The 18,800-nt window shown below is 38.9% G+C and overlaps 3 protein-coding genes across 6 annotated transcripts; 1 reads left to right on the top strand and 2 right to left on the bottom strand.

The window, feature by feature from the left end:
* Nucleotides 1-523: 523 nt before the first annotated feature.
* dlgap5 (discs, large homolog-associated protein 5) lies at nucleotides 524-6,908 on the top strand. 4 transcript variants are annotated; one of them, XM_083556087.1, is made up of 21 exons: nucleotides 527-672; nucleotides 1,196-1,428; nucleotides 1,516-1,694; nucleotides 1,777-1,839; nucleotides 1,942-1,972; nucleotides 2,078-2,146; nucleotides 2,260-2,352; nucleotides 2,448-2,525; nucleotides 2,606-2,649; nucleotides 2,755-2,942; nucleotides 3,064-3,125; nucleotides 3,159-3,333; nucleotides 3,420-3,508; nucleotides 3,593-3,753; nucleotides 3,881-3,982; nucleotides 4,813-5,062; nucleotides 5,152-5,848; nucleotides 6,066-6,114; nucleotides 6,205-6,379; nucleotides 6,487-6,533; nucleotides 6,693-6,908. In XM_083556087.1, exons 2-21 carry the CDS (start codon nucleotides 1,197-1,199, stop codon nucleotides 6,795-6,797), a joined length of 2,889 nt encoding a protein of 962 aa, XP_083412213.1. In that variant the 5' UTR covers nucleotides 527-672; nucleotide 1,196; the 3' UTR covers nucleotides 6,798-6,908. The 4 variants fall into 4 exon arrangements, with proteins under 4 accessions (XP_083412214.1, XP_083412213.1, XP_083412212.1 ...); XM_083556088.1 differs by having other exon boundaries at nucleotides 524-672; nucleotides 2,609-2,649; nucleotides 3,064-3,333; XM_083556086.1 differs by having other exon boundaries at nucleotides 3,064-3,333.
* On the bottom strand, nucleotides 6,819-12,045 carry rsph10b (radial spoke head 10 homolog B). The gene is made up of 17 exons (XM_083556091.1): nucleotides 11,760-12,045; nucleotides 11,609-11,684; nucleotides 11,462-11,530; nucleotides 10,474-10,647; nucleotides 10,294-10,379; nucleotides 10,087-10,207; nucleotides 9,803-9,979; nucleotides 9,508-9,726; nucleotides 9,151-9,340; nucleotides 8,913-9,021; nucleotides 8,745-8,830; nucleotides 8,503-8,651; nucleotides 8,309-8,416; nucleotides 8,106-8,198; nucleotides 7,691-7,742; nucleotides 7,194-7,383; nucleotides 6,819-7,085 (listed from the first exon to the last, which is right to left on the bottom strand). The coding sequence occupies exons 1-17, from the start codon at nucleotides 11,942-11,944 to the stop codon at nucleotides 6,917-6,919; spliced, it is 2,253 nt and encodes a 750-aa protein (XP_083412217.1). The 5' UTR covers nucleotides 11,945-12,045; the 3' UTR covers nucleotides 6,819-6,916.
* Nucleotides 12,046-12,089: 44 nt separating this feature from the next.
* Nucleotides 12,090-18,607, bottom strand: pms2 (PMS1 homolog 2, mismatch repair system component). Its single transcript, XM_083556090.1, has 15 exons — nucleotides 18,327-18,607; nucleotides 17,402-17,547; nucleotides 17,224-17,310; nucleotides 17,032-17,134; nucleotides 16,535-16,718; nucleotides 16,279-16,446; nucleotides 15,881-15,978; nucleotides 15,102-15,201; nucleotides 14,943-15,027; nucleotides 14,690-14,842; nucleotides 13,753-14,605; nucleotides 13,501-13,668; nucleotides 13,316-13,416; nucleotides 13,059-13,228; nucleotides 12,090-12,465 (listed from the first exon to the last, which is right to left on the bottom strand). Exons 1-15 carry the CDS (start codon nucleotides 18,338-18,340, stop codon nucleotides 12,322-12,324), a joined length of 2,574 nt encoding a protein of 857 aa, XP_083412216.1. The 5' UTR covers nucleotides 18,341-18,607; the 3' UTR covers nucleotides 12,090-12,321.
* Between the last annotated feature and the right edge of the window lie 193 nt (nucleotides 18,608-18,800).

Below are 18,800 nucleotides of genomic sequence, written 5' to 3' on the forward strand. Positions count from 1 at the left end.
GAAATTACGGAGTAAAAACGGGAGCTTTGAGGATGAATTTGGACTGTAGTTAATGTTAACAGTCTGCTACACTGACTCAGGACAACAGTTTGCTTCTGATCACCATCACTGTACCCCGCAACATCGTTTATCTGTAATAAATGGACATTCGGTGCAACCCAGATGAGGATGGGTTCCATCTTGAGTCTGGTTCCTCTCAAGCTTTCTTCCTTATGCCATCTCGGGGAGTTTTTCCTTGCTACAGTCGCCACCGGCTTGCTTATCAGGGACAAACTTACTCTTATACAGAACATTTTATTCATTTTTATTACCACATTATCTGCATAAAGCTGCATTGAGACAATGTTCATTGTTAAAAGTGATATACAAAAAAAATCTATTGTGTTGAATTGAATCTCGCGTCATCGACAACTTTTGGGCCTGGTACGTGCGCTTGCGCAGAGCAGATGGAAACAGCCAATCAGCGACGACTTCCGGGTGTCCGTCGTCGAATCAGAACGAGAGTGTCAGATTTTTAAAACGTACCGCCATCTTCTGTATGTATTAACTGAAGCGCTCGGAGAGGAGGAGGAGGTTGTTTGTTTGTTTACTTCTTATTTCACGCGTGGTTTTCTTATTAGACTAGTTGTTAACAAACCGGCGGTGTCGAGATAAACAAGCTACAATTTCCAGGTAAGAAAATATATTTGATTGCAAGTTCCAACTGATAGAATTACAATTGACGTTAGCCTCAGTGTAAGAGAGGAAGAGCGAGTGAGCTACAAAATATACCAGTGTAACCAAGCAAATATTAATAATAATAAACCTAATATCAATGCAAATCTGTACATCTCTTTCATTACTGCTGAAGTGCTTCATTTCTATGTAATGACTGTTTCGAGGTAAAATGGTTTCTAAGTTTACCGAAAATGGCCTGTTGTTGAACATGGTCCGGACATGGAGCTGTTGGGAAAAAACAACACTAGTAATAGATTTCGACCCTTTTCTACAATTCTGAGTATATACAGTACAGCTGAATAAGATGTATACAAATAGTTCTTGAGTTTATTTCCACACTACTTTAGTGTTGTCATGTTCTTGAGATTAGTTGTTTCACATGACCAACAGTGCCATACATTGCTGGTTATGAAGCTCCTCCTCCATCTCTCTACATGCAGAAAGATGATTGAATTCTAATACTATACTTCCTTTGCAGTATGGATTCTCGCTTTTCACATCTTTACAAGCGAGACAGCAGTGTCTCCATGATAAGGGTAAAAATGTCCAGGCGACGCTCCCAAACACAAAAGGAGAACAGGGAAAAGATGCAAAACCTTCGCAGACACCTGGACCAACTTCCTGAGCTGGAGCTCTCTTTGGATGTCTCCAACCTTGAGAAGTCTATTCTTCTTTCCCAAGACACGGGATGCAAAGCTAAAGCTGATAAATGTAAGGCATGTTTATCTTTTTATTAGTACTTATTCATCACATGTGGTACAGCGAGTAACACGTTTAAAAAAACATTTTTTTAACTAGATAACAGTGCTGTAGATGAGAGGAGGAAGATGCTGGCACGTTTTAAAGAGAATAAAGCACTGCAGAAGGAGAAAGAAAAGCGAGAAAAGGAGAAGAAAGGCATCTTTAAGGTCGGCCTGTACCGCCCACAGCCCCTGGGTTACTTACCCTTGAATTCTGTAATACCAAGTGCTAAAAAGGTGAGCTTAGTTTCATTTCTTTGGTCATCCTGACCTTGTGGCTTTTAACTACATTACTTAGTGACAAGTCCTCTTATTTCAGATTACAGAAGCTGTGCCTTCTACCAGAGTGACCCGTTCTATGAAGCAGCATCTACAGGCAAAGGTCTTCATTAATTAGCACTCAGTTTTGTAATATTTTGGTATTTATTTCAACTCATGCAAAAGTACATTTATTTGAAATGCTTTTTCTTTTTTAACGCAACAGCCAGTTGAAAAACAGCCTGCACTGAAGAAGGGTATGTTACTTTTTTTTCTGTTTGTCCTTTTTTTAAAAAAATTTGTATTTTATTTTTTGTCTTTAAAATAATACCATACACTTATACTTTATATTTGCTTATCAGCTGAGCCACCCAGCACCCGAGCTAACAAGTCATCGGCACCAGGAAATGCCAGGGGCAGAATTGCTCCAGGTAAACTGTTGATAGGTTGTCCACATGGTCCCATCTTGATTATTTTTCAATACTGATTCAATCTACTTTGTTAAATATAGTTTTAGATTTAAAACCTCTTCTCTGTTTGGCAGTTGAACCAGTGGTCAGAGCGCCAACTACTCGATCGGCTGCTAAAAATGTGACAGCAGCTGTAACGAACAGATCTGTAGCCAAGCCTGCTGCAGGTACATTTTAAAGCTTTTAATTTCTAATAAGATTAACATTTCCCTGAATTCCTTGGTCTTGACTGCTATGTGAATTAATTTTGTTTGTTTGCTAGATCTCGGACCTCTGAAGACGAATTCTACTAACAGAAAACCTGCGGCTCCCTCTTTAGCGAGAGGAAAAACTGTGCAGGGTAAGAGAAATACACAACATGCATTTTACAAGTAATTTTCTAGAAAATTTACATATTCAGGCTAAATATCACTTTTCTAGCAGGACATACTGAGTCTATGGCAGCAGAAAAGAGGAAAACTAAGGTAAATAAATGCACAGAGATCTTTTTTTTCCTTTTTTCCCCTTCTAATATCTGCATATATATATATATAATAGCTCAGATGTTTATTTGGTAAATGTTTCACCAGGTTGCTGATGAGGTGGTGGCTGCTTTGAATCCCTCCCCTCCCAAAGAGGAAAAGATAGCGGAGAAAGCTAAAGTAACTCCAGATTCATTTGCTCCCCAAGGATTTGTGTTCCAGCCTCCGTCTGGTCTGAGAACCTTTGAGCCTACACCCCTTTCTCCTCGCTCTGCTGATGCTTTCCTGTCACCCAGGTAATTCATTTACATGGCAGTGAAGTGTCTCAGAGAGTCTTTCTTTACTTGGATATCTTTTATTCTGCAATTTAATGTTTGTATTTTGGAGTGCACTAATTTATGCACTTGCTTTCTGCAGCTTCTTAGATGAACCCAGGACTGTGTTTACAAGCTCAATTCCTCCAACTAACCCTTCTTCTGCTCCTCTGCTTTCTTCACCTCCACCCTGCATGTCTGAAACGTCCCCTGCTTCCAACTCTGCTCTTCCTACCTTACTACCTGCCTCAGGTGTCTCTCTTCCTGCTCCTTATTCTCAATCACCTCATGCCTCTTCTTCCACTCCTCCATCTATTTCTCTTCCACCTTCTTCTACACCATCAGAGCCTCAGCATGATGTGTCCTATTTCAGGTGAGAGCAGTTACCTTTTGGGTGGGTGGGTGTGTGTCAATTCCTGAGTGTGGTATCATTTGTACATGTGCCTCTGTGTTCTGTAGGGCAGTAATAACTAGAGAGACGGACAGGTTGACTGGATTATCTGAATTGTGGCAAGTGCGATTTGATGATTTATCCATCCCAGAAGAGAGTGAGCAATTTAAACTTTTTTTTTTTCCTGAAAAACATTTAAATTTAATTTCTACTTACTGTAACCTTCTCTCTGTCTTCTTAGTGCGGGATCGAATGCGCACAGCTGTTGGCCAAGCCAGACTGCTGATGAAGGAGCGATTTGGCCAGTTCAGTGGCCTGGTGGATGACTGTGATTTTGGCCGAGGGGAGAAGATCACGACCTGCACAGATTTGCAGGGGTTCTGGGACATGGTGTACTTTCAGGTGATTATTTGAGGTTTTCTATAATATGTAAGAAGATAGATGCCATTGTTTTAAACATGAGTTTTCTGTTGTTTAAACTGTGGAAACTGTAATCACTTAACTTTGATCAACTTGCTGCTTGTAATAGGTGGAAGATGTTGATAAAAAGTTTAATGCATTAAAAGAAGCTGAAGCCAGGGGTTGGGAAGAGGAGAGGAAGCCTGTCACCAGGCAGAAAAAAGTGGTCAAGGTATATAGATCTTTTATCATCTTCCTGTGTGTTCGTATGAAAAAGTTTCTATATGTAATGATTTATTGTGCAGGGTTTCTGAGGGGGTCTTGGAGTATTAAATTTACTGTTCTAGGTCTTTAAAAAATTTGACATTTTCTGATTGAAATGCTCCTGTAGCACTTTAGAATTTTTGGTTTTGTGGCATTGTAGTTCTTCCATTCACTAGTCCAAAAATAATTGCTGTATTACGACTACAAATGAGACGAACAAGCAACAGCCAATTGTACCACAGACGTAAAATTGATTTTATTTTTCAGCTATGGGGATGTTTAATGATACTTGGCTTGAAAGAAATTATTGGTTAAGGCCAGTTGCTAACAACATGTGTGCATGTTTTTGATGTTGTGATGTAGGTCTTAAATTTCATTCTTAATGGTCTTAAGAGTGTATATTTTGACATGGTGAAACCTGCAGAAACCTTGATTGTAGTCATATAGAAGGTTATACTATTAGGTTTGTATAGGTTCATCATTTTTAAGCATTGCAGTCATAATAATGTAAACGGTATGGCTGTACTGTTTTACACAGCTATGCTGCTGGGAAAAAAAAAATCACGATCGTTTAGACATGTGGAAATGTTTTCAAAGACTTGCATATTCCACATTGAGTGGATTTTTTTTATTTCTGTGCCTCCCATACATCGGAGCATGTTTCAGAGCCAAACTTTCTTTTAAATTCCAAATAAATTAACCTTCCAACATGTAAAAGGTTAATCACAATTTTTAGTGGTTGAGAGGTGAATGAGTTGCTAATTCCTGTGTTTTTTTTTATTATTTTTTTTTATGCAGAAGCCCCCTGCTGCAGGAGGTAAGGCTGGAGCAGGTCAGGGTGCCAGCACAGCTGCAAAGAGTCGCTTGGCTGCAGTGAAAGCTGCCATGAAGGCCAAACAGGCTGAAGTAGCTAAAGCAGCTGAGACTTCAGACAGAGCTCAAGATGGCACTACTCCTGCATCAGATGCTGTGGCTAACAATCTAACAGCCCAGACAGTGGTTTTTCACGGAGGCTTCTTCCAGGTGGAGAGTCCGGTCAAAGTAATCGGTACAAGCCCAAAGAATTATTTTGGTACACATATTTTGTGATTGTTCAACAATGCTAATGTGTAAATGTATAAATACAATTATCCCCAGGTGCTGTAAGAAGATCATCTCGGTTGAGTGTGGCTTCCTTTACCCAGTGTTTACCCAGCGTGTCTAAATTTAGCACCCCCGGCAGGCATCAGAGACCCGCTGAATTCCCATCTCCTCTTCCATGCATTTTCACGCCGTCTAAAAATGTACCTCCTGCTGGATCTTCCCCTTTCTCTCCTGCTGTGGTAGCCTGCACCACTGTATCTTCTGTCTCTACTCCTGAACAAGCTGATCCTCTTTCCTGTTCCCCTAAACCTTCTAACATCAGTCCTGAGCAGCACAGGTCAGCCCCCCATGCTTCGTCTAATGGAGTCTCCGGCACACAACTCGGCCAGCCTGATCATAAAAATATCCCGTTAGATCTCATGATTACACCAATAGATGATCAAATAAACCAGTCAGCAGAGATCAAGCCACACAATTCTCCTGGCCAGTCAAAAAAACTGCCACTTCAACTTCCTTCAGATACAGACCGCAGTATGGAACCTGAGGAAAGCACTCAAGAGTCAGCCATAGCTGCATTGCCCCAGGAGCAAACTGAAGAGACTGTATTTACTGAAGGGGACATGTTCAACTCAGACACTCAGGCTCATGAGATCTGTGTGTCAGCCCCTTCTTCACCCTGTATGATGTCCACCACACCACAGCAAGCCAAAGTCCTCAATCCAGATCAAACTGAAATGTGTATCAGTGAAAGGTAAGCACCAGTACAAACACAAATTAAACATTTTGTATAGTATGTGCTTGTTTTCTTATTATTTGTAGATAGAACTTTTTTCCCAGTGAGGTTGGCATTAAAATTAAGATGTTTACTAAAATCATATAGCCAAATGTCAAAAATCGGTCTAAACATTGGTTTGCTTACAACTAAAAAGAAAATTTTATACATCATGAATATATATATTTCCCCCCAGCTCTACTATCAGTGAAGACCACAAAGTCGCTGAAAATCAAGACAGTGAGGTACACATAAGGCATCATCTAGCAGTCCTTTACAGGGACGTTCATGCTAACTCATGCTTTTTTAATAATTATTATTTATCATTATTATAGAGTAATGCTGGTTTGGACTTTGAGCGATACCTGCAACCTGCAGCCCGATGCACCTTGTCTCCTGTGCAGACCATGGCAGTGGACAGGTTCTCACTAGGTTTAGAAGATGCAGAAATGGAAAGCCCTCAGGCCCAGGCAGAGGAGCCTGTTCAGGATGCACCGATAACTCCAACAGGTATTTTAGGGGCTTATACTACTGGTCTTCTCACTTGGTGTTTCGTGGAGGTGGATTAAGCATGTGGCCCTCACTACTACCTCTCTTCTTCACACATTTAAATTCAGCTTTTCCCAGAATGGCACCACTGGTGGTCACTCCCTGGACTGAAGAGGTGGATATGACTCTTCCCTGAATTTCTTATTCACTTTTCTTACATGCAACAACATTAATATAACTCTATGGTTTTATTAGGTGGATTTATCAGCATTTAAGCAAATGTCTATTACAAAAGTTGAAGTGTTGGTCGTGTCTCACTGGGTTTATCTTTTAGATGATTGCCGACCAGCTGCTGTTCACCCCCGAGCGGAGGGAGAGAGAGAGACCATCAGTGTGTGAGCGTGACCTCATGATGTTTACGCCACCTGCAGATATTTAATTTAACCAGACGTGTAGAAAATTTGTATGGGCCTTATATACCTTTTATAGCAAGAGTGATAAACCTCTCAATTTGTACAATTTTGATAAATTAAAACACGTTTTTTGAAGACCCATGTGTCATTTTCTCTTTGTCTTTTTTTTGCTGGTGGGTGATTGCTTCAAATCCACAGAGCTGGAGGGGGACACTGGTGAACTGCTCTGTTCATCTAACACATGGCTTCTGTCTTCAACTTTTTCAATCTTTTCTTTAGATCGCTCCTCCTCTGCCCTCTGCTGCTCTCTTAGTCTAAAACCAACATGTCTGATCAACATTCTTGATTCTATCAGCACTACATTACAGTGAAAATCAGATGTCAAAAGAAGATTTAAATTAGTAAGTTAAAAGGTGAAGTACTTAGCATTCGCCTTGGCATTTTCTAGAGTGATTTTGTTGTCTGTAGTTTTTCTTTGGCGTTCCTCTTGCATCTTCTTTTTCCATATCAGGATGTGTTCATACGCCGGGAAGAATATGTGTATAAAGAAACAATGAATTCGGTTGATCCAGTCCTCCAGGCTTTCTTCTGGTCTGCTGTGTTCAGCAACATCTAGCCAATGATACATTACAACAGTAAGAGGCAGGTGGTGACCTAGACAAGCCATTTCCAGTAGCATGTATTCCTATAGTGGGGATGGTTTTGTATGGGTAAACTTTAAACTGTTCACTTAATCAAGGTTTCAACTGAACCCAGTGATGACTAATGTTTAATATAAGTACGCACACTACAATACACTCCACACTGATTAATTGACAATCTAATCTACTATGCATGCCAACTAGAGAAACTGGATTGTGCCTGTGTTTATACACAGTGGATTGGTCACAAAAATATTGTTTATATTTACTGTATATACCTTTAAGTTCTTCAGTTTGAGATGACTGTGTTGTTGCCTTGGATTTAAATTCCTAGAAGAGGAAATGCTTGTTAGTTTTTTTATTTATTTAATTTTTCTTTTCAATAAAAATTCAATATTTATAGAAAGGGAACAGCATTGCACACTGGTGGCAGCAGAAGAAATGGTGGAAGAGAATGGTATACTTATACTGCTGTAGACCAAAAATTAAACCAATTCAGTAATCATTTAGCTTATTGATAATTACACACTCTCACAGTATTTACTCTAAAACAGTTGTTAACTGAGGTGTCAAAGTGAAGCTGTGAAAGCCAGATCTATTTCTTGACATTTGCATTAACCTAAGAAGAAGCTAAGTGGCTCTGCTGTTTTTAATCTGATTTCTCTTGATTGAAGTCTAATCAGGATAACCTACCTCACACTGTCTGCATTGTGCAGTTTTGATTCCTTGTGTGTTCTTCACTTCAGCACAAGCCAGCAAAGCCTCAAAGAACTCAAGAAATGTGATCTGCAATACAGATCTTGATTTTAACACATGCTTATTAACAATAATTACATTGTACTGTAATTTTGAATTGGCTAATGGCTGTTATCTTTGAAATGTGATGTGACTCCAACCTCCAAATCCAGGTAACTGTGAGTAGAATTATAGATTGCAGGATTCTCTTGTGAAAGTATCTCCAGCAATTTTGTTGTAGTTAGTGTACAGTCAAACAGACCAAGAACCTGTTCATAATTGATCATTGGTTAATTTAGGTTTTATTTTTAAATTGGAAGGTGATGAATTTTAAGTGGAAAAAAAAGTCATAAACCTTAAACATCCAGAAGAAGTGTCTAGCAGTCATGATGATGTCAAAGGTGGCATCCAAGTTGACTATAGGGACAGTCTTGTATATTTCCCAGCATCTGTCAGTATAGCTCATGCCAACCACAGCACGAAGAGGGTGGCAGTAAAGAGGACCTGTGTTATATTTATAACTGTAAGGGTTTTTAACTGATTTCATAATGAAAACCATATTTAACTTATAGTCCTATATAATAAATACCAAATTACCTTTTACATTCTTGGCATTGGGAATGATGTTCTTCTCCAGGAGCTTGGAAAAGCACTCTTCAAGGACATATATACCTGATCTGGAACTGTTGAAATATTGAGATTTACATCTGAAACCTTAACAGGGTTAGCAGTGATCAACTTTTCACTTATGAATAAACAACTCACTCAAAGTCTCTGTGGTATATATGGTATGCTGCAATGGCAATATAGCTAATCCACTGTCTAGGCAACATCGTACTAAAAGGTGAAATAACCTCCCCTGGAAAGACGTCCTCTAAATGAAAACAAAAAAATTATCCTCAGTTAATCTAAAATAAAATACATATTTATTGCTATACATATATTTAACTAACAAATTAAGCAGACGTATAACCATGCAGCATGTTTACAAAGACGTGCTTACTGTTAATAAGGTGGTCCAACTGTGCCAGTGTTAATCCGTGTTGGTGGATGTTGCAGTCCTTAAGAAAGCGCCACAACTGTAGGTGACTGAGCAGGTAATTATTGACTGAAGAGTCCTCATGTCCAAGGCTGCTGTACAGCCTGTATATTAGTCTTAGCAATTCACTGTTTCTTGAAACAGCAAATTCAACCTAAATACATAAACCCAATGAACATCATAAAAGGAATGGTGCATCACTGTTTCCTGTCAAGACTACTTGGATTAAAAATAATAATAATTTACAAGTTAATAATATACCAAATTTTGCACAATGAATGTCAATGGATAAAATGATTTTACAGTCCAAGCCACACTGACCTGTCTGCATTCCTCCTCCCTTTGTGATTCAGGAATTTGGTTTAATAGAGTTTCTATGTTCATAGCCAGGTCAGGAGCACATAATGCGAGTTTAATGCCTGAACTTTCAGTTGTACAATTGAAGCCACCTAGTGCAAATACTGATGATGGTATTTCTGGCACACGGTCATTAATAAACATCCCTTCATATAACCAACCAATTCTGGAAATGAACTTTGCCTGAAACAAAAAACATGCCATGAAAAAAAAATAATTTATGCACTTTTTAAATCATAGAAATTGCATAATGATTTACCTGACCGTGTTTTATGTTGTTCTTCCAACCTCCGGAGTAAACTGCTCCGTTTGCATAGGCAAATGTTCCGTAACCATGACGCAGGCCATGAGCAAATCCCCCTGTATACTCATTATTGCAGGGGTACCGAGAGCCAGTTAAACGCCACTGAAAAATTGTGTGTGTCCCTTCTCCATGCTGCAGAAAATATGTAGATCAATTTACAACACAGAAATGGCACTGGAGTATATTATGCTTCGATGAAATCAATTGTATGAGACTGAATACCAGAAGGACTCGCAAACCTGAACACCATTTAACCATTGCCCACTGTACTGCTGAGCCAGCTGAATCCATTTCATTGTTCCTTCCTCATGTCTCATGCTATTCTTCCACTGGCCTTCATATATGTCTCCTGATGGATAGCTAGTGTGAAACACAAGTGTATCAAACATTTGTTTATGTTAGTGGAATATTGAAAGAAATCTGAAATTCTTGGAGTCAGCACATACCGCCGTATACCCCAGCCTTCTCTATGGTTGTTCTTCCAGTCACCCTTGTACCACGATGTTGCCTCTTGATTAAACCACATTGTTCCCTAATACAATCAAATTAAGTCTTTCTTACATGAAGAAAAGTGCATTTACTTGAAAATATTTGAAATCAAAATCATTACACATTTTCTTTCCTACCTTGCCATGTCTTTTGCTTTTGTGCCATTGCCCTTTGTATATTGTGCCGGTTTTAGCAGATTTGTAAGTTCCAGTGCCATTGCAGATGCCATTGCATACCTCACCCTCATAAGTGCTACAGTCCAACCATGTGTATGTCCCATGCCCCATAGGAGCATTTGATTTAAAGTCCCCCTGTCAAAGCAATTCATGTTAAAAGGTTTGAGTGGTATGTTATCTATCTATCTATCTATCTATCTATCTATCTATCTATCTATCTATCTATCTATCTATCTATCTATCTATCTATCTATCTATCTATCTATCTATCTATCTATCTATCTATCTGCTTTTAAAATGTAAAATGATCAATATATTTGATTTTGTACCAAAAGAGACAAACTACTGACAATAATTACAGCAAAACTAACAGGTTTTCATTAATGGTTACCCACGTATTTACTAGGCTGTGACAAAAGAAATAGCTGACCATTTTAAAGCAATTTTGTGCAACAGTGCATTCTAGTCATTCATTGATCTTCAGTAACTGTTTTATCTTATTTATGGTCATGGTGTGTCTGGGGGAACACTGCCTCTCACAACTCCTAGGTCCCAGGTTCAATGCTCAGGTTATAGTCTGTTTAGGGTTTATGTTAATATTTTTCAAAGCGGTTTTCTCCCAGCCAGTAGATGTATTAGAGACACACAAAAAAGAACATATATATGAATGAAGATGTGAATGTTGTGCACGTTTCTCTGCGGGTGTATTTACACCTTCTGTCCAGTGTTCCCAGGAATAAGTTTCAGCTGCTCTGGGACCCCTGACTCTAAAATAGTTACTGAAGATTAATGAATAAACATATGAATGAATATCTTCCCCAAAACCAGGCACTAAATTTAATTAAGATTAGAATTAAGATCCAGTTATTAAATTCAATGTGGAATAGTAAATCTGCTGTAAATGTGTACATCAAATCCCTTTTTCTGGATCAATCAAAAATCGACACACCTCATACTTAACACCATCTGCCCACGCATATTCTCCATGACCATGCATAAAGCCAGCTACAAAGCTTCCCTGTGAAACAAACAAGAAATCCATTGTAAAAAAAAAAGAAAGTTTTCTTTAGGATTTATTATTTCCTGTCCTCTGCACCTTGTATACATGTCCACCCCTAAAGTAGGCAACTCCTTCTCCGTGAAACAGCCCTGCACACCTGCTGCCTTCATATCTGAAACACAATCGGGTCATTTAATCGGTTTATTTGATTATTAGAGAGTAGTTTGTTATATGTTAAGCACCTGACCTCTCAATAATTAGGTCTGAAAAGACATGCACAGCTGGAACCTCAGACTCGGGGGTGGGTTCTGCAGGCTGGACCGCTGGAGTTGGAAACTCCGCAAGCGCTTCTGAAACCACACTTGGGAGATTCTTCGATTCACCTGGTGTCATTTTTTTTGTTTTCTTCTTCGTATCCTCTTTCTCAGCCATTACAGAAATCAAACAATCAGAACCACCATGTCGGTAGGACAGATCATTACTTCACAAAGCTGTTTGTTTGCTTGTCGTGTACAGCAACAGGTTGCTAGGTTACCGTGTTTGGACGGTGGGCCAAAAGGGTCAAAAATCACACACGTTTCTCATCAATGCCTTTATTAAAGTACAAATAAAAGAAACGTACACGAATATAAAAACAATAAGTAAAATAAATTAAATAACATTAAATAAAATGTACTGCCCTATAACAAAGATTAAAATGGCAATAAAGTATGTGATTTAGACTGTACAGGGAACCATATATTCTTAATATAGCCAGGGACTGAGAAACAGCAGCTACGGGATAAAACACTGACGTGTTTTATTAGGGATCAGTCCTGAGAAATGACATCGAGGTTCACTAGGTGCCTTATGGTCGGCCTGCCATGAGGACAGTTCCACGGCTGCTCGATTTCCCCCATGTGGGTCACCAGTTTCTTCATTTCACTGGTATTCAGTGCAGTCCCGATCATTACCTGTGATAAATAATGACACTTTGTAATGTCCGTACTGCAGTAACTTTAGTGGCCCATACATGCAAAATTAAACCAGAACAGCAAAGCTGGAAACGTGATAAAATCATTAAACATCAACTTCATCAAAAGAGTATGTACTCGTTGAACAGTATGTACACGTCACTGATTAGGCCCAATGAATCACAGGAAAAAAACTAAACAAAACACTATTTCCACACTGGGAAAATATCCTCTAAAAATAATTACACTTATTTTATTTATGTATTTAACAAAAGAAGAGTTTTGGGACACAATTTGATGAAAAATCACTTGCCATTACAATGAGGAGTTTTGTTCAGAATATTAAACCCCTTTTGGCGAGTTTTGAGCAGTTGCATAGTCATTAATCTTATCACTTATCAAAATTTAAATCATATGAATACCCTTTTAAAAATAAGCATGAATTAAAGCATACTAGGCTCAATTGAACACTTAGTTTGTCTTGCTACAAAAATCCTTTAGTTTTGTGTCTCTTATTTTCCCCCACACTGTAGTCAATAAGAAATGTATATGTAGTGAATATTAGAATAAATCCAACGTGAGGATATACTCACTGATCTGCGGCATGCTCTTGAAGCAAACATTTGCCTGACTCGAGAAGGCCTGCACATGACTCCAGGACTGTCACTAAGCATGAATATGAGCTCCTCAATGTCACCTGGGCCAAAGGTCCAGTTTTTACTTGTGGGTACAGATACCAGCTTTACTCTCTCCATGACTGGAGCTATAAAATAGGACATTACAATTTAATAATAAACCTCTACATAAGGGTACACAGGAACACCGTGAGCTAACAAATACTTGCATTTACCATTCTCATCAATGAGGAAGTCAAAGCCATTTTTCTTGAAAATTTCGAGATTTTCAATCAGTATAGTTTCACTTACAGCAGGAAGGTGTAGATTCTGTGGACTGAGATGAAAACAGACAAATATTTTTTTACACTTCAACATAAAAGTGAAGTATTTTTTTTTAAATGTGCAGGTTCAGACTTACACTATAAGTCTCTGTCCTTTTAGAACAGTATGTTGTTGTAGCATCTCAAAGTTGTATTTCTCGTCTGTGGCGTGCTGGTCAATCATAAAAAGATCTGACTTAAATTTGGTAATGATAAATCCCAGGTTGAACTGACCAATGATCTCCATCTCCTTAAACATGTCCTTACTAAAACAATACAGAGACAAACCATATAAATGCCTCAGACAATTATTATTAAATCAAATCTGAAGAATAGGTGATCCCTCTAACCTTATCTCTTTCTTTAACTCATCCTCAGCACTCTGGTTTTCACCAGGGTTAATCCTTGCCCTGAAGCGTCTATATTTTGTGTCCTGATCATTTTGCTCTCTTCGCTGGGTTTTCAGTCTTTCCATCCTTTTAACCAGTTCAGTCATTGAAAACTGTAAAGGCACTGTTTTCCTCTGCATATTGACCGGTTTGTCAAACAGTTCACAGGAAGCACTGCTTGCACTGGATATCAGTCTGGGCTGTTCCGATGGATTATCATCCAACCGGAATTTTTTTGCCTTGGGACTTGAAATCCTATCAGTATTAATAACAGGCATTGCCTCTTGCTCTGACTTTTCCAATCCATCACGCACCTCATCCACAGACTCACTGCAAGGCTCTGATTTAATGCCAGGTTCGTTTACAACAGAGTCTAGAGAGTCAAATCCAGACGCGCTACCAGACAGAATCTCTGGGGTTTCTGTGATGGAGCCATGTTCTGACAGACCAGAATCAGCCTCCATGTCTGACTTGTGGTTATGCTTGGTTAATCCCGATTTCAAAGCTATCAATGGTGTTGCTTTTTCAGGAGCAGTATCGGAGGATCTGCTGTAGCTAGTCTTTTCAGGGCAGTAGAAAAAAGAATGTATGTTTTTCTGATTTAGACCATTATGCACAGTTTTGCTGGTAGAGGTCTTTGTCCCGACACCAGTAACTTGTTGTTTTGAAAATGCTGCCTTTAATCCAGCTAAGTTCAAGGATGTCTTTGGGGTCGGTGTGAAAGACTCTGAAACAACATCTGAAGTCATTCCAGAAAACGAGGGGTTTCTGGTACCTTCTGACTTTTCAGCAGAATCACTACATCGAGAAAAACCTGACAGAAACACTGAAATTAATAGTTATAAATTGAATATAATTTGTCATATGATATACTTGAATGCAAAATTAGCACACATACTGTTTGTGATATGTGGTGTGGAGTTGAGACTGATTTTATTGACTCCAGTCTCATACATAGCAATAAGAGAACTCTTCAGAATAGCAAGCAACAACTTCTCTTCCTGCAGAAATATCTGACGTTTATCGGGTGTGACATTGACATCGACGCATTCTACACGGTAGAGAAAAACAGAAAAAAAAATGCTGCATAACACTGTGTGATCTATTTTGTGTTTTTTTTTTCCAGTAGGAACATTTTGACAATCTTTTACCTGAAGCAACAGAAATGTTTAGAGCAACAAATGGGTACTGATGACGATTGAACATGTGGTAGACTTCATTTACAATCTTGGAAACCTGTAAGCAAGTATAATTTAGAAAAAGAAAACAATACATAAGCTGAATAAAGACAATTAACTAAATGTGGGTACCTTGGATGGATCACAGGGCCTTTTATTAATAAAGAAGAACTGTCGATCAGTTGCACTTCGTCCCACACCATGATCGGCTAGTGAAATGTAACCAGTGATGCTGAAAGCCAAGTGCAAACAAACAAGGATTCCTTAACAGACAATAATAATAAAAAAAAAACATTTGAATTGGAAATTCATAATTTGGATAAATTGTACACTTTTAAATTGTAGCATGAATTCAGCTTAAATTTGATTTGTATAGCCCTTTTAATAATGAACATACGTCAAAAAGCATCTTTTCAGAATAATAAAAAGGTAGAAGTAAGTATTTTGGGATGCATTTACACCTAATGCTGTTTGTTGATTCCGAATCAGAGGGAATCTGATACTTTTGGTTGCAATACCAATACTTTGGTTGTGTTAAGAATTTATGTGTTGCACCCAGCAATTTTTTAGGTTAAATATCCATAACTTATGGCATTTCTGCAGCACAACAGCTCTGTCTAATGCTTTAGTATGCACATCAGAGCTCACAAATACAAAGAAAATGTCACCCACAATCCAAAACATGCAGCATGTTTTGTTCCCTTAGTTATGCTATTAGCAGTTATGTTCTAGTTCACTCCAAGATTAAGAAGACCTCACTCAGACCGCATGTTTTGTCTGCACTTGAGTGTAAACCCACCAAAAAGCAAAACACACTAAGGTTTGATCCAAACAGACTAAATGTGCCCATGTGAAAGGACTGTGATACAATTTGCCTGATCATATAAAAAAAAAAGTGTCATGAAACTCACGTGAAAAGGTCTTTAGGAAGTTCCTCCCCAGATAGCCCATAATCCTCTTTAACAGTCTCGTTGGGAGATATTTGTTGAAAATTGAGTAAACTCTGGAGCTGTGAAAAGAGTATTATCCAGATTAAATATCTACAATATAACCAGTGCTTTCTACTCAATATTACAAAACAATCTTACACATTTTTCTCAAAACCCTCTATAACATTTTGTCTGTGTTTTATGTAGGTATCTAGATATCTCATCTAAACACATCGAGGACATGATTAAGTTTTGTCTAACAGGTAATCCTACATTAACTTTATGAAGCATGCACATCTGATTATGGTACCAACTCAGAACAATGTTTCATAGTTCCCTGAACAAGCACTGGCAATTTTTATTTATTTATATATTTTTACCTGTTTTGGCCCAAACAGGGCTCCAATGTTGTCCCTCATGCTGTGGCTCCCGCTGGTGCACACTATTGTGTTACGCTTGCCTTGGCCAAGCTGATTAGTGCACGTGATGCGCACACCAGTGGAGATGATGCAGTATGACTGCAGGACGTGGACCATTTTAGAAAACTCCTGTATGGTAAAGCAGCCCATTTACTCACACACTGATTTTCAACATTACGCAACAACTGCATTTAAAAATCGCAGACTGCAGTTGAACCTTTTTTATGTTGCGCTGAAACTCTTTGTGGCGAACCGGCAGTGTGCAGAAAAGCTGTTGAAGGCTGACAGTGGTCCCCTGCTGCCGGGGATGGGGAGCTCGCTGGATGAGACGGCCATTGTGGTCGAAAACGAGCCGAGTGCCAATGTGGCTACTCTCATGACAGGTCACAACGCAGAGGTCACTGTGGATCAGGATTACAACAAACACAACTGATTGATCGACTGATTGATCAACTGAATTAAGTAAAAAGGTTATTAGATCTGCCTGCAAGCTTTTCCAATCCATTCCTTTTACATATTAATATTAATTAATACATATTAATTCAGTCAAGGGTCATATTTGGCTATAACTGTTTTCATTTTCTTTTTGACTTCCTTTCATGTGTTTCCTGCATAATGATAAATATTGTTTCTATAGTATCAGTGCGGTGATTTCTCTGGCTCTGGCTTACTCTGGCAGTGCAGAACATCGATTCGGAAAAGATAAGGACAAACCTGAGAGCACACAGTGAGCTCAGGGCTTCACCACGAAAGCCAAATGTCTCAACATGAATTAAGTCAGAAAAATCTCTCAGTTTCGATGTATGGTGCTTTAAGGCTGGGGATACAAAGAAAAGAGATTTGCACACCAAATGAATCCAAATCCCCACAAAAAAAAAACCACACTGTGTTGTGAAGGTAACTCACTTAGGCCTTTAAAGTTATCCTCCTCCACTCCATGTCCGTTGTCTGAGACTTCCACCAGCTCTGTCCCGTTCTCTTTGAGCCTGATGTCTGATATCGCAGTGTAAACAGATCAGGATATTACTGTATTCTTCAACTCATTAGAAATCCACAATAATACTCATGATACTCCAGAACTCACCAACTTGTGTAGCGCCTGCATCAATGCTGTTCTCTACCAGCTCTTTAACAGCTGTAGCTAAAGTCAACACCACCTGACCAGAGCAGATCTGATGCACAGAGCGTTTATCGATGGCCCTGATGGCTTTGGCTGGCTCAGAGCTGGAACTGCAAACCAAAAAATCAGCAGAATGGACTTAAAAACATAACTGCAATAAATATGGAGAACAGCAAATAGTTTAATGATAGCATTTTTTTTTAATGTGGAGTATTTCTCTTCTGCAACCTTCATCTATTTCTGTCAAGTGAAATCCAACTCCAGGTATTTCGTTTTTAAATTATCCCTTGACTTGAAGAAGGGAATATTGTTCAGAAAGGAAAAGCTAAAAAAAAACACTGCCGAAACATGTTTGCTGTTAATAAGGTTCAACTTCAGCACAGATCTCCCTTCAGATCTCCTGTGACTTTCCCCTACAACAGTTTACTCAGAATGATGCCATCCGTTCTGCAAAGTGAAATGCTGTGTTCGTGCGAGAAGGACTCTGATCATTACTTTGTACAATTGTGATGAGCAGAAAAGCATCCCACAGTGTGACTTCATTAGATGAAAGACTCAGAAGACAATGTCAGGTTCCACTTCTGTCTGTCATCCAAGCACAGAAAACTGAGGCTGCAGTGGCCACCTGCTCATCAAAACTGGATAAACTGATAAAATGCAGCCTGGTTTGATGAATATCAGTATATATTTACCGAGGAACATGGACAGTAAGGTCAGAATTAAAAACCAGCATTAGCAATCCATGGACCAAACCTGCCTTGTGTCCACAGTCAGATTCATTTGAATGCCACAACCTGAAAGAGTAAAATTGCTGACCATGTGCAACAATTTCCTCATCTTGTGCATGTGGAAATGCAAAAACACAAACAAATGTGAAGCTAAAACTCACCAAGTGTCTGCCATCGTCAGCTGAAGCAGCTACTGAACCTCACTAATAAAACTTCCAAATGGATTTCCAGGCAGGGCTTGCAGATTTTTACATGTGAAAACCAACCCGCAGTCTGATCACAGTTTTCTTATTTTAACATGAAGTTCATACAGTACGGTGCTAAATTAGGTAGTTAAAGATAAAAATGACTTGATCAGCTAACATTATTATTTACACCATGCACACGTTTTCCTCCTGCATTCTCACTGTAACTTCCCGCGAGATGCAACAATGTGGACCATGTGACTAATCCGGAAATGCTGAAAATCATCGATCTAAATCTCATTGACGCAAAAAACGTATTGCCTGTGTATGGAATGGAGATTGCTGCGCAGTTCTTTTTACGACGTATTATTTGTGTTTAAGTGCGTCATGTCGGCACAAGCTGTGCGCATACGAACAATTGTGCAAAATGAGTAAAACGTGACTGAGCTC

The sequence above is a fragment of the Silurus aristotelis genome (assembly GCF_946808225.1).
Source record: "Silurus aristotelis genome assembly, chromosome: 12".
In the NCBI taxonomy this organism is placed as follows: domain Eukaryota; kingdom Metazoa; phylum Chordata; class Actinopteri; order Siluriformes; family Siluridae; genus Silurus; species Silurus aristotelis.